The sequence below is a fragment of the Geotrypetes seraphini genome, chromosome 4 (genome assembly GCF_902459505.1).
Source record: "Geotrypetes seraphini chromosome 4, aGeoSer1.1, whole genome shotgun sequence".
NCBI classification, from domain to species: Eukaryota; Metazoa; Chordata; class Amphibia; order Gymnophiona; family Dermophiidae; genus Geotrypetes; species Geotrypetes seraphini.
In genome coordinates this window covers 163,820,091-163,832,824 of record NC_047087.1, presented here as the reverse complement: position 1 = coordinate 163,832,824, position 12,734 = coordinate 163,820,091, and the positions used below count along the sequence as shown (strand labels likewise).

Sequence of the window (12,734 nt, the reverse complement as noted above, 5' to 3'; positions counted from 1 at the left end):
CTAAAATTTGCAGTGGGCTGGAAAAATAGGAATGTGCAAGTTTGCTTCCGTGAGATCCTGAGGAGTAGTGGCTCGTGGACAGTAGGGGGCGATGTTTATGGGACGGTAATGGAATGGACGTCAGGACATGATGGTGCAGTATTTTGTGGAGTTTTTCTACAAAAGCGCCTGCTTTTCGTATGATTCTGGGTAACTCTAGTTAGATACAAGCATATGTGTTAGTTAAGGCCACACCCAATAGAAGCGTACGAAAAATTGGTGAATAAAAATCTGAATATGGATGTAGCCAAGGCCAGAAAAACATACTAAAGAATAATATTAAGGAAAAGCATAATAATATTCTTTTTATGTACTTTGCTATTACGCTAGATCATAGAGGAAATCAGGATATACATGAACTCCGTCTTGAGAGAGTGACTTCATTTTGTTCTCTGTTTTTCTGTGTCTTCTGCTTGGCTTTACTCCATTTTGTGTTCAGCCTATGTCCCTAGTCTTTGTTCAGGTTTTTCCCGCTTTTAGTCTCGTGGTTCTAATTGATACCAGATGTGTCTTAGGCTGGTTAAGAAGAGCATATTAGATTACGTATCCCAACCTGAGATATAACATGCATTAAATATGAATGAAATACATGGTATGGATGTATGTGAATCTATGAATGATGGGGCCCCAAGTGTGGATGGATGTATGAAAAATATATATGAAAGAAGATGTACTTAAAGTGAAATGGTTTATATAAAAAACACTAAGGAAAAATCCTGAACACAGCATCTGGAAATGGTTAAGTTAGAATCAGAGACCTGTAGCAGTCTCCAGCATAGGAAGGGAAGGGTGGGGCACATGAAGCCCACTCTTAGAAAGGCTTCTGTGTGAGTATCAGTGTAATTTGAAACTGTCAGTTGTTCAAAGCAGGAGGAGGGAGTACCCCTCCTCCAGAATAAGGCTGAGAACATTTCAGCAGCTTGCCTGATACATAGACAAAGTATCTGAAATAAGTTTTAAGAAAGACAAAAAGAATATTGGAAATGTTATAAAATGTTAATGTATATTCAAGGATGAATGTAAACAAACATGATTTCTGAAACTTTTAAACATGTAAAGGAATTTTCTTTGTCCAAATTTAAGGACCACCTCTGTTAGTTAATTGGCTGACGGCCAATGATGTCAAACTGGACTGAAGGTATATATTGGGGAGCTTCGAAGTATCGGGTTGAGATTGTTATCAGAAGGCCAGCATTTTGGCAACTATAACGACCTCCCGCTAACGCAACTAGCCTTTTGAGGTCCATGATGGAAAAATAAAAGCAATAAATAATTATTTTGATAAACCTTCCGTTATGTGTCATTTCCATGTTTTTGTTATTTTGCACACCTTGAGTGAAAGCTAGCAGCTTAATTGGCAACTGCAGCTTTATGAGTACGCTGATGTCTCATTATCCATGCTCATTCCAGAGATGGAAGAAACTCTCCAGGGACCACTGCTGCAATGACTGAGCGCACACTCTCCATGTGAAAGCATGGAACCTCAAGAGCCACATTCACGTGCTGAAAATCCAGAATAGGCCTACAATCTTCGGAACCTTTCTTTGGCACAAAAAAGTATATAGAGTATCTACCTGAGTCCAAGTGCTCGGGTGGCATTGGCTCTATAGCTTGAATATCCAGCAAGTGCTGAATGGTGGCTTGAACCTTGAACGCTTTGTCCGGGTGACTTGTAGGCGAGTCCACTTACCAATTCACCCAATTCAACAGAGGCCAGGCAAATTCCAGCTTGTAGCTTGTCTAAGATCCACTGGTGGGAAGAAATGCTGAGAGCCTGCCCAATCTGTAAAGGGGTATCTCTCAGCCTGGCATCATTGTGCCTTTTTGGCAGAGGGCTCAAACTGGGAGGTGGAAGGCTGGGATCACCTGTAGCCAGCATACTGTCATCGGAAGCCCTGGAAAATGTATATGACTTGGCACTTGCAGATGGGTAGGATCGCCAGGAGACATGAAAATTATAACAACCAGAACCTCTAGAGGTCCTGGGTCTGCTATTAGGCAGAGTTTTAGGGCAATGGTCCACCACAGAAAGCCATGAGGTCGTCCAGGCCTTTGCCAAACAATAATTACCCCTTAAAAGGAAGTCTAGTCAAAGTAGCTTTGGAAGTGGAATCACCAGTCCAGTGTCTGATCCAGAGCATTCTGCAAGCAGAGATGGAGTACGCTGACACCTTTGCAAAACTTGCATAATGTCATACAATGCATCACCAATATAATCAGTCCCAGTCAAAAGAAGTTGAGGAGGAGGTTCCACAGCCTTACTCTCAAGGGTGCACAGTCTAGAAAGACAGGTGCATGCGACAAAGAACGTAGCCAAAGGAGCTTTGATGTCTAAAGCAGCTGCATCGGTTTCTGGAGGACCACATCCACACAGTGGTCCTGCATATCTTTTAACACCACACCACCTTCACTGGGTAGAGATGTGCATTTAGTCACCTACGCAACCAAAGAATCCACCTTGGGATGACCCAAAAGTTGCTGATACTCTTGTCCCAAAGAATACATGCATGACATGGCTCTGACTATTTTAAGAGCCTCTTCTGGAGAGTCATACTGCTCCAAGACCAGAAAGCACAGTTACTTACCGTAACAGGTGTTATCCAGGGACAGTAGGCAGCTATTCTCACATGTGGGTGATGTCATCCACGGAGCCCCGGATGCAGACGGCCTCGCAAGCAGACTTGTTTGAAGAAACTCTAGAAGTTTCACAACTGCTGCACCGCGCATGCATAGGGCGCGTCTCCTCAGTTCAGATAGCTAGCAGAAAAGCCAATCAGGAGAGTCAGATGGGTTGTGAGAATAGCTGCCTGCTGTCCCTGGAAAACACCTGTTACGGTAAGTAACTGTGCTTTATCCCAGGACAAGCAGGCAGCCTATTCTCACATGTGGGTGACCACCAAGCTAACTAGAATGGGATGGTGGGAGTGTTAGCAATTTAAGAGAATAAATTTTGTAATACTGCCTGGCCAAAATAGCCATCCTGTCTGGAGAAAACATGCAGACAATAATGAGAGGTGAAAGTATGAACTGAGGACCAAGTGGCAGCTTTGCAAATTTCCTCAATAGGAGTAGATCTGAGGAAAGCTACAGATGCCGCCATGGCTCTGACTTTGTGGGTTGTGACTTGATGCAGTCCAACCTGGGTACAGCAGAAAGAGATGCAAGCAGCCATCCAGTTGGAGAGGGTGCGCTTAGGAATGTGATGTTCCATCTTGTTTGGATCGAAGGAGATGAAAAATTGTGGAGCAGATCTTTGTGGTTTGGTGCGTTCTAAGTAGAAAGCCAAAGCACGCTTGCAGTCCAGAGTATGAAGAGCTGATTCTCCAGGATGAGAATGAGGCCTTGGAAAAAACGCTGGAAGTACAATAGATTGATTGAGATGAAATTCTGAAACCACTTTAGGTAAGAATTTAGGATGAGTACAGAGGACCACCTTGTCATGATGGAATACTGTGAAAGATGGATCAGCAACTAAAGCTTGTAGCACACTAACTCGTCTAGCAGAAGTGAGTGCAGTGAGAAAAACTACTTTCCAAGTGAGGTATTTATGATGAGCCGAAGCGATGGGTTCAAAGGGAGACTTCATCAGTTGAGCAAGAACAACACTGAGATCTCAAACCACTTGAGGTGGCTTAATAGGTGGTTTGATATTGAAAAGTCCTTTCATGAATCTGGAAACCACAGGATGAGCAGAGAGGGGTTTTCCTTCAATAGGCTGATGGAAAGCCACAATTGCACTGAGATGGAATCGAATGGATGTTGACTGGAGGCCAGAGGTAGATAAGTGCAATAGATAATCCAAGACAGACGACAAGGAGGTAGATTGAGGCTCGTTGTGATGAGTGGTACACCAAGCAGAAAATCTAGTCCATTTCTGGTTTTAGCAGTGTCTAGTGGCAGGCTTCCTGGAAGCCTCTAAAATGTCCTGAACAGATTGGGAAAACTGTAAAGTAGCATTCAGGTTGAGAGGTACCAAGCTGTCAAGTGTAGAGACTGCAGGTTGGGATGAAGTAGAGATCCTTGACTCTGTGTAAGCAGAGAGGGAAAGACTGATAGAAGGAATGGCTCCCTGCTGCTGAGTTGAAGTAGAAGGGAGAATTATGGTTGTCTGGGCCACCGAGGAGCTATCAGAATCATGGTGGCATGTTCAGTCTTGATTTTGACAAGAGTCCTGAGAATTAGAGGGAATGGAGGGAACGCATAGAGAAACTTGTCCGTCCATTCCAGAAGAAAAGCATCTGCCTCTAGTCGGAAGGAGAGTATATCCTTGAGCAGAACTGAGGCAATTTGTTGTTGTGGGGAGACGTGAAGAGGTCTATCTGAGGAGTCCCCCACTGAGAGAAAATGTGATGAAGAGGTGATGAATTGAGTGTCCATTCGTGAGGTTGGAGAATGCGACTCAATTTGTCCGCTAGACAGTTTTGCTTCCCTTGAATGTAGACAGCTTTCAAGAAGATGTTGTGAGAGATAGCCCAAGTCCAAAGCTTCAGAACTTCCTGGCAAAGAGGGAGAGATCCTGTTCTTCCCTGCTTGTTGGCATAGTACATAGCAACTTGATTGTCCGTTCGAATGAGGACTACTGTGTTGTGAAGAAGATGCTGAAAAGCCTTGGGAGCTTTGAAGATCGCTCTGAGTTCCAACAGATTGATGTTAAACAAGCAATCCGTGCTAGACCAAAGATCTTGAGTACGGAGATCATCGAGATGAGCCCCCCAAGTGTAGGTTGAAGAATCTGTCGTAAGGACCTTCTGATGAGGGGGCATTTGAAACAGCAAGCCTCTGGAGAAATTGGAAGAGAGCATCCACCAGTGGAGAGATTGCTCGAACGAGGGAATTATTTTGATTTGAAGAGAGAGAGGGTCGAAAGCCTGATTCCACTGAGGAACCCTGAGGTGAAGTCTGGCAAAAGCAGTCACGTGAACTGTAGAGGCCATGTGACCCAAAAGAACCATCATGTGCCTTGCCGAAATTGAATTGATGGAAGACACTTTGTTGCATAGCTGAAGGACAGCATCCAGACATTGTTGAGGAAGGAATGCTCTGAGATGAACAATGTCAGAACAGCTCCGATGAACTGTAGGTTCTGAGAGGGCTGGAGCTGAGATTTGGGAAAGTTGATTTTGAACCCCAAACTTTGAAGGAACCAAATAGTCCATTGGGTCACTACAATAACCCCTTGAGATGTTGAATCTTTGATGAGCCAGTCGTCCAGATACAAGAACACTGAAGACTATGGTTGCGCAGAGCCGCTGCAACTACAACTAGGCATTTGGTGAACACTCTTGGAAATGATGCAAGACCGAAGGGCAGCACTCTGTACTGGAAATGCAGATTCCCCACCCGAAATCTGAGGTATTGACGGGAGGCTGGCTGAAAGGGAATGTGAGTGTAAGCCTCCTTGAGATCTAGAGAACATAACCAATCGTTCTGATTTAGAAGGGGTTATAAGGATGCCAGGGACAACATGCAAAATTTTTCTTTGACCAAAAATTTGTTGAGTGCCCTGAGATCCAATATAGGCCGCAGATCACCCGTCTTCTTCGGAACAAGGAAGTAACAGGAGTAAAACCCCCTGCTCTGCTATTCCAAAGGAACCTCCTTGATAGTAAGAAGATGAAGCAGAGCTTGAGCTTCCTGAAGAAGAAGGGTGTTCTGGGATGGATTGGAAAGACACTCTCTTGGAGGTAGCTCTGGTGGAATCTGAGTGAAATGAAGAGAGTATCCTTCCCTGATGATTGACAACACCCAGAGACCTGATGTAATGGTCTCCCATCGATGGTAAAAAAAAAAATGGAGATGACCTCCTATGGAAAAGGAAAAAGACAGAGGCAGAACAATGGAGATTATGCTCTGTTTGAGACAGTCAAAAAGACTGAGAAGCCTTGGGTGCATCAGAAGGCTGAGGTTTCTGTTGCTTCTGCTGCTGTTGTTTCTTAGGAGGTGCTCGTGTGTAAGGAGCTGCTCTCGGAGGATAACGCCTCTGATAGGATGGAAGAGGTCGAGAAGGCTTGGAAGAAGCTGACTTAGGTTTCGGTCTGACTATGGAAGCAAAAGATTTCTCATGCTCAGACAACTTCTTAGTAGCCACCTCAATGGATTCATCAAAGAGATCATTGCCCTCAAAATGGATATTGGCCAGAAGATCCTGAATGTTGGGGGTCCATGTCAATAGTGCGAAGCCAGGCAAGCCTGCACATCGCTACTGAGAAAGCAGTGACCCTTGAGGAAAGCTCAAAGGCATGATAAGATGACTGGAGAAGGTGTAATCTGAGTTGGGCCAGTGTAGCAATGACTGTGCTGAGAAAGATCTTTAGCAAAGCCAGGCAGTATGTCAATAAAATATTTGAAATACGTAGTAAAGATGAAATTATAATTCAAAACTCTGGATGCCATCATAGAATTTTGATATAGGCGACGGTCAAACTTGTCCATGGTTCTGCCTTCTCTTACAGGAGGAACGGTAGCATAGACCCTGGAAGGATTGTTCCTCTTCAAGGAAGATTCCACAAGAAGGGACTGATGAGAAAGTTGAGTGTCCTTGAAGCCCTTACAATATACAGTTCTATACCTCGATTCCAGCTTGCCTGGAACAGCAGGAATGGAATAAAGAGTTTCCAGGTTCTGTTTGAAAGTCTGGGAAAGAAGCCTGTTGAGAGGGAGTTTGAGAGACTCCACAGGTCGAGGCAAACCCATTTCTTCTAAATACTCCTTAGAGTACTTAGAACCAGAGTCCAATTTGAGATCCAGGTCCTCAGCCATCTGACGGAGGAAGGAGGAAAAGGATAATTGATCCGCAAAAGGATGGCCTCGAGAGGGATCGATGACTTTGAAGCGCCTCGAGTAGAGAAGGAAGACGAAGCCTCTCTGGAGTATTGATATCCAAGTGAATAAGCAGGTGTGGATGAGGGGTTTTGCTAACGGTGTCCTCGATCGAGGGGTTGGAGGCCTCGAAGAGCTGGTGGACTGGATGAGCAAAGCTCATCTCTTGAAGAGGATCTGCGCCTCGATGAATGCCTTGATGAGTGCCACGACCGGTGATGGGAGTGATGTCTGGAAGCAGGTCGTGCTCAAGATCGAGGAGACTTCACCCTGTGCCTCGAAAAGGGCAATGCCTTATGTGAGGATGAAGTGCTGGAAGCTGTAGAGTGAAGATGAGACACCATAGAAGACTCAGTAGGTTGGATCGAGGTATCTCAAAGCACTCCAAAAGTCTCGGCTCCTTGTATGGAGTGTGAAGAATCCAGACCTGACAATCGCAAAGACTCAACTCCTTACATAGAGTGTGTAGATTCAGCTCGAGGCACAGGCAAGGACTTGACTCCTTGTGAGACTGCTGAGTGCCCAAGCTGGACTGTAGGAGGCAGTCAAGACAGGAATATGTTTGGCAAGTAATTTACGAAACTCCCTCTCTAAAACACTCTGGATAGTAGTCTGCAATTGTGTATCGAGTCTTTAACTGGAACACTTGCTGAGGCTAAAGGTTCCGAGGATGAAGAGGAAGGCGTATGCTTCGCCTTGGAGGGATGTTTCTTGGGCAACTTAAGAACTACTGCTGGAAATGTCTTCCGAGGTATCTGACCTGAGGGAAGCCCAGGAGTAGACTCAGCTGATGTCATCGAAGATGAGGACTTTCCAAATGAGGAAGGCTTGATGAGAATCGAAGCCAAGTACGAGGTAGAAAGCTTGACCAAGTCAGAGGCTGAGGCTGAGACCGGGGTGGGGGATTCCATTCCAAAAATCTTCCCCACTTGAACTCGATGACATTTAAGAGCTCAAGGTTGAAGGGTAGCACAGCGAACACACGACTCTAGGCAATGGTCAGGCCCTAAACACTGAAGGCACCACCGATGTGGGTCAGTGAGGGAGATCGCATGCTGGCAATGGCTACACTTCTTGAAGCCTGTGACCAGCCGGGACATAGAAGGAAAAATAGCCGCAGCCAAATTGAAGCCCGCAGGCTGAGGGCGTGCGACAGGTCCCGCTGTCACTCGATGAAAAAAAACATGAAGAATTGTCTTTTTTTTTTTTTACACACAAAAGAAATAGCACAGTGACATGATAATAAAGAAATAAAACACGAGCCGCGGTGAGAGAAGGCATGAAGTCAAACTAAGTTCAGTGCAGAATGTCAAAGACGGACTTCTCAGCTCTGCGGAAAACTGAGAACTGAGGAGACGCGCCCTACGCTGGGCGGGAAGGCACTCGCGCAGGCGCGGTGTGACAGTCGCAAAACTTCTAGGGTTTCTACAAGCAAGTCCTCTTGCGAGGCTGTCCGAATCCGGGGCTCCTTGGATAACGTCACCCACATGTGAGAATAGGCTCTCCTGGAATAATGCTCAAATCAGGATGCCAGGGAAAAGTAACAGAGTGCGAGTGCACACCACACAAAGCTAGGGGGAAGAAGTGGACAGAGGCGGCTGAGTGACTAAATTCAACCCCTGCAAAGATTCAGAAATAAGATCTGGCAAAGCCACACGCTTGAATAAACGCAGAACCATGGGATCATCCCCAGGTTTCCAAACCCCAGAGGGATCTGTATATCCAGCACACTGTCCCTGATCTCCCCTCCTGGGAAGTGCTGCATCTGTATATAAGGGGTCAGCAAGCTGGTCATCCTTATCAGGATCCTCCAGATCAGGATCAAGCAGTGCAAGAACAGCAATGCCACTGAAAGCAGCAATGCCACTGAAAAACATCTTGGAGGCAGATTGGGACTGCACAGGGGAATAATGCTGGCTTTGAAACTCTTTTCACAAATATTACATAAAGTCTGAGAAAGTGTCCGGCTCCTGGGACATAGTCACCCTTTGATAACTTAACCTTGAGTTTTTTTAGGCTGCGGAGGGTCCACAGTCAGGTGCAAGGAACTAGCAGATGTGCCAAGCCCTGAAAGTAAAAAAGGCCACCCCACCAAGCTAGCCAAACATTTAGTCACCTGCTTCAGCAGGGGAGAGGCTAAGCTTGACAATGCTGCCTCTCTCAGCTGTGTCACATAGTACAAGGATGCTTTGAAAGCGGGCAAGAATCTACATGAGGAGAGCCCAAAAACTCCATCCCAACAAGTTTTGAGGCAAAAATCTCAGTTTTGGAGACGCATGGAGCTGTAGAAAAAAAAGATTGCTAAAAATCCAAGATGGCCGCCGTCAAAAAATGGTGATTTTAGGATTCTTTAGGTGGGGGACATGCAGAAACCTTGAAAACCCCACTTTTCAAACCTCTCCCAATTCACCTCACAGGCTGTGTAACCTTTTTGTGGATCTGTGCTGCAGCCTGCCTCAGCTCTCTAAGAATAGCTGGATGAGAGAATTACTGCCTCATGCTGGGAATAAGGGGTCTCAAGGCACCAAAGCCACTGGGAAGAATGAACTTATGTTGAAAAAAAGAATAAAATAAGCAGAGCAGATCAGAAACACTTCTGCATGGATTGTTTGCAGGAAGAAAAAACTATAGGGGGTTCTGTGTTTCTCTGCTATGTAGGAGGAACAGAAAACAATGTGTGTGGGTTTCTATAAGACCTAGTTCGTGGGTACAGATTGAACTACTTTACAGATTCCAGAGTGGATGTAACAGAAACTCCATTAAAGTGCAAATCATCCAGCAACTTTTGAATGGGTACAGCACCTGGTTAACTTAATAGAAAATATTATAATACTGTGCAGTAAGTACTCCCCTGCCCCCACCCGGGTACTTCTTCATAGTACTTGACTGGCAGAAATTTCTGGGGAGAACACTGCCTAGATTACAGATCTATAAAGACACAGGAAATGGCTACAAATATACTGTATACTTTTTACAAAAAATGAATGCTTTACACTAACCTGGTTATCAGACACTCTTGGAGACTGTGCCAGGTCTCTGAAAATGACAAAGAGAAAGATGAATGGGAGTAAATGAGAAATTACCAATGTCATATTCTAATAATGTTTATTTTTTTATTTGGTTTTATATATTTTATTTATGATCATGCAAATAATCACACAAGTAAACCTTGTTTAAATAAAAATAGAGCTATCAATAAGAAACTATAATATTAAATTCTATTAGATTATATCAAAGGGAAAAATCAAGTTCTTAATTAGACCCTCAAATAAGTTTAGGAAGCGGATTTAACAAAGGATAAAATGGAACCCTCCTTTACTAACGTGTAGTGTGGGTTTTAGCGCCGGTAGCAGCGGTAACTGCCCCGACGCTCATAGGAATTCTATGAGTGTCGGAGCAGTTACCGCCACTGCTGGCGCTAAAATCTGCGCTACGCATTAGTAAAGGAGGGGGATAATTAGGAAAAGACATTAACATGATAATTCCCTGCTCAATTACTTCATCCTTTAACTGTAGTGTTTATAGAGATCTTCATGTCCAAAAAATTCAATTGATCAGGCTCATAAAATCTAATCTAAATCTTAGATTTATATACCAAATCATCCCTAAAGATATAGAGCTCAACTCAGTTTACAATAAAAATATGTTTACAAAGATGTGTTGATTTAAGATAGATCATTAGGAATTACATTCTAAAAAACATTGAAACATCGTACTTTTTAAAACTTTATGGAAAACCTGAAAAAAAATACACGATCATATCTGAACCCCTAAATATTTTATCAAGCATTTACAGGGGTAAGATAACCTCGACTTCCAAAAAGCTTTCGACAAGGTACCCCACGAACGGCTGCTTAAGAAGCTGTGGAACCACGGAGTGGAGGGGGATGTATACCGATGGATTAAACACTGGTTGGTGGGCAGAAAACAGAGGGTTGGAGTGAAGGGCAAATACTCAGACTGGCAACAGGTCACGAGCGGAGTTCCGCAGGGGTCGGTGTTGGGACCGCTCCTGTTCAATATATTTATAAACGATCTGGAGACAGGGACGAAATGTGAGGTTATCAAATTTGCAGATGACACCAAACTCTGCAGCAGGGTTAGAACCACGGAAGACTGTGAAAACCTGCAAAGGGACCTAACGAAGCTGGAAGAGTGGGCCAAAAAGTGGCAGATGCGTTTTAATATAGAGAAATGCAAGGTCATGCATGTTGGGAAAAAGAGCCCGATGTTCAGCTATACAATGGGGTGAACATTGCTAGATTTAAGTATCCTTGAAAGAGACCTGGGTGTGCTGGTGGATACAACAATGAAAGCATCAGCACAATGCGCGACAGCCTCAAAGAAAGCAAACAGAATGCTGGGTATCATCAAGAAGGGTATCACGACCAGGACAAAGGAAGTCATCATGCCACTGTACCGTGCAATGGTGCGCCCGCATCTGGAGTACTGTGTCCAGTATTGGTCGCTGTACCTCAAGAAGGACATAGCATTGCTTGAGGGGGTCCAGAGAAGAGCGACAAAAATGGTAAGAGGTATGGAAAACCTTTCGTATGCCGACAGGCTAGAACAGCTGGGGCTGTTCTCCCTGGAAAAGAGGAGACTTAGAGGAGACATGATACAAACTTTCAAGATCCTGAAAGGCATAGATAAGGTAGACAGGGACAGATTCTTCAGACTGTGGGAAACAACAAGTACAAGGGGGCACTCGGAGAAACTGAAAGGGGATAGGTTTAGAACCAATGCCAGGAAGTTCTTCTTCACCCAAAGAGTGGTGGACACATGGAACGCACTCCCGGAGGTTGTGGTGGGGCAGAAAACACTACAGGGATTCAAAGAAGGTTTGGATAAATTCCTGAAGGAAAAGGGGATTGAGGGATACGGATAGAAGTAAGGATAGGTTTTTTAGGGCAGGGAACACTTGACAGGTCATGGACCTGATGGGCCGCCGCGGGTGCGGTCTGATCCCGGTGGAGGCAACTTCTTATGTTCTTAAGAAAGAAGCACCAATATCTCTAACTTCTTGTCTGTAAGACAAGAATAACCTCCTCTCCTGGGTCTTTTTCATTAGGTCTGGAAAGATCCAAATCTTCTGATCATAGAAGAGTTTCTTTGATTTCTACCTAAGAGCCTAAATTTGGCTTCCAGAACTTCCCTCCCACATACGGTAATCTTTTTTTTTTTTAGTCTTAGTTTTTTTATTGAAAATTTTTGTTTTTCGCGGGAGGAAGAGAAGACAGTCTGGTCACCTGTTTGCCCAGAGCAAGAGTGAAGGATGTGGCCAGCAGAATCACCAGGATCATTGACAGTGCAGGAGGAGAGGCCACTGCTGTGCTTGTCCACGTGGGAACCAATGATGTGAGTGGACAGAAGTATGACAGGGAAGAAATGAAGGACCAGCTCTGCTCACTCGGAAGAAAATTGAAGGTCAGGTTAGTGACAGTGGCCATCTCCGAGATCCTCCCGGTACCGAGGGCTGATGGGAAGAGGCAAGATGAACTGCGAGCAATCAATGCCTGGATGAGAAGATGGTGCGAAGAGGAGGGCTTTGACTTTGTGTGCAACTGGACGGCTTTCTGGGGAAGAAACAAGTACTACAGAAAGGACAGACTACACCTTACCAAGGAAGGAGCGAGAGTACTGGCTGGAAACATGACGAAGGTCATTGAGAAGGCTTTAAACTAGAAATCAGGGGAGAGCCGACAGTCGACATCCAGTCGATGGCCCGGAAAACAGGTGACTCCAAAGAACGAACTACAGATGTCTGCTCAGATAAAGGGGAAGAGCATGATGCAAATGAAGGAGACAAAGAAGGATGACTGGAAGGATACCAGATGACAGGAAGGATACCAGATGACTGGAAGATAGCGAACGTC

At 44.8% G+C, this 12,734-nt stretch overlaps 1 protein-coding gene across 4 annotated transcripts in view; it reads right to left on the bottom strand.

Annotated features, from left to right (window-relative positions):
• The window catches only part of EDC4 (enhancer of mRNA decapping 4), a 1,195,251-nt gene that overhangs the window by 311,940 nt on the left and 870,577 nt on the right, over positions 1-12,734 (bottom strand). For all 4 annotated transcript variants that reach the window (XM_033940763.1, XM_033940759.1, XM_033940760.1 and 1 more), the window contains one exon: positions 9,858-9,894. In XM_033940763.1, coding sequence (XP_033796654.1) covers positions 9,858-9,894 — 37 coding nt within the window. The remainder of the gene's footprint in view (positions 1-9,857; positions 9,895-12,734) is intronic.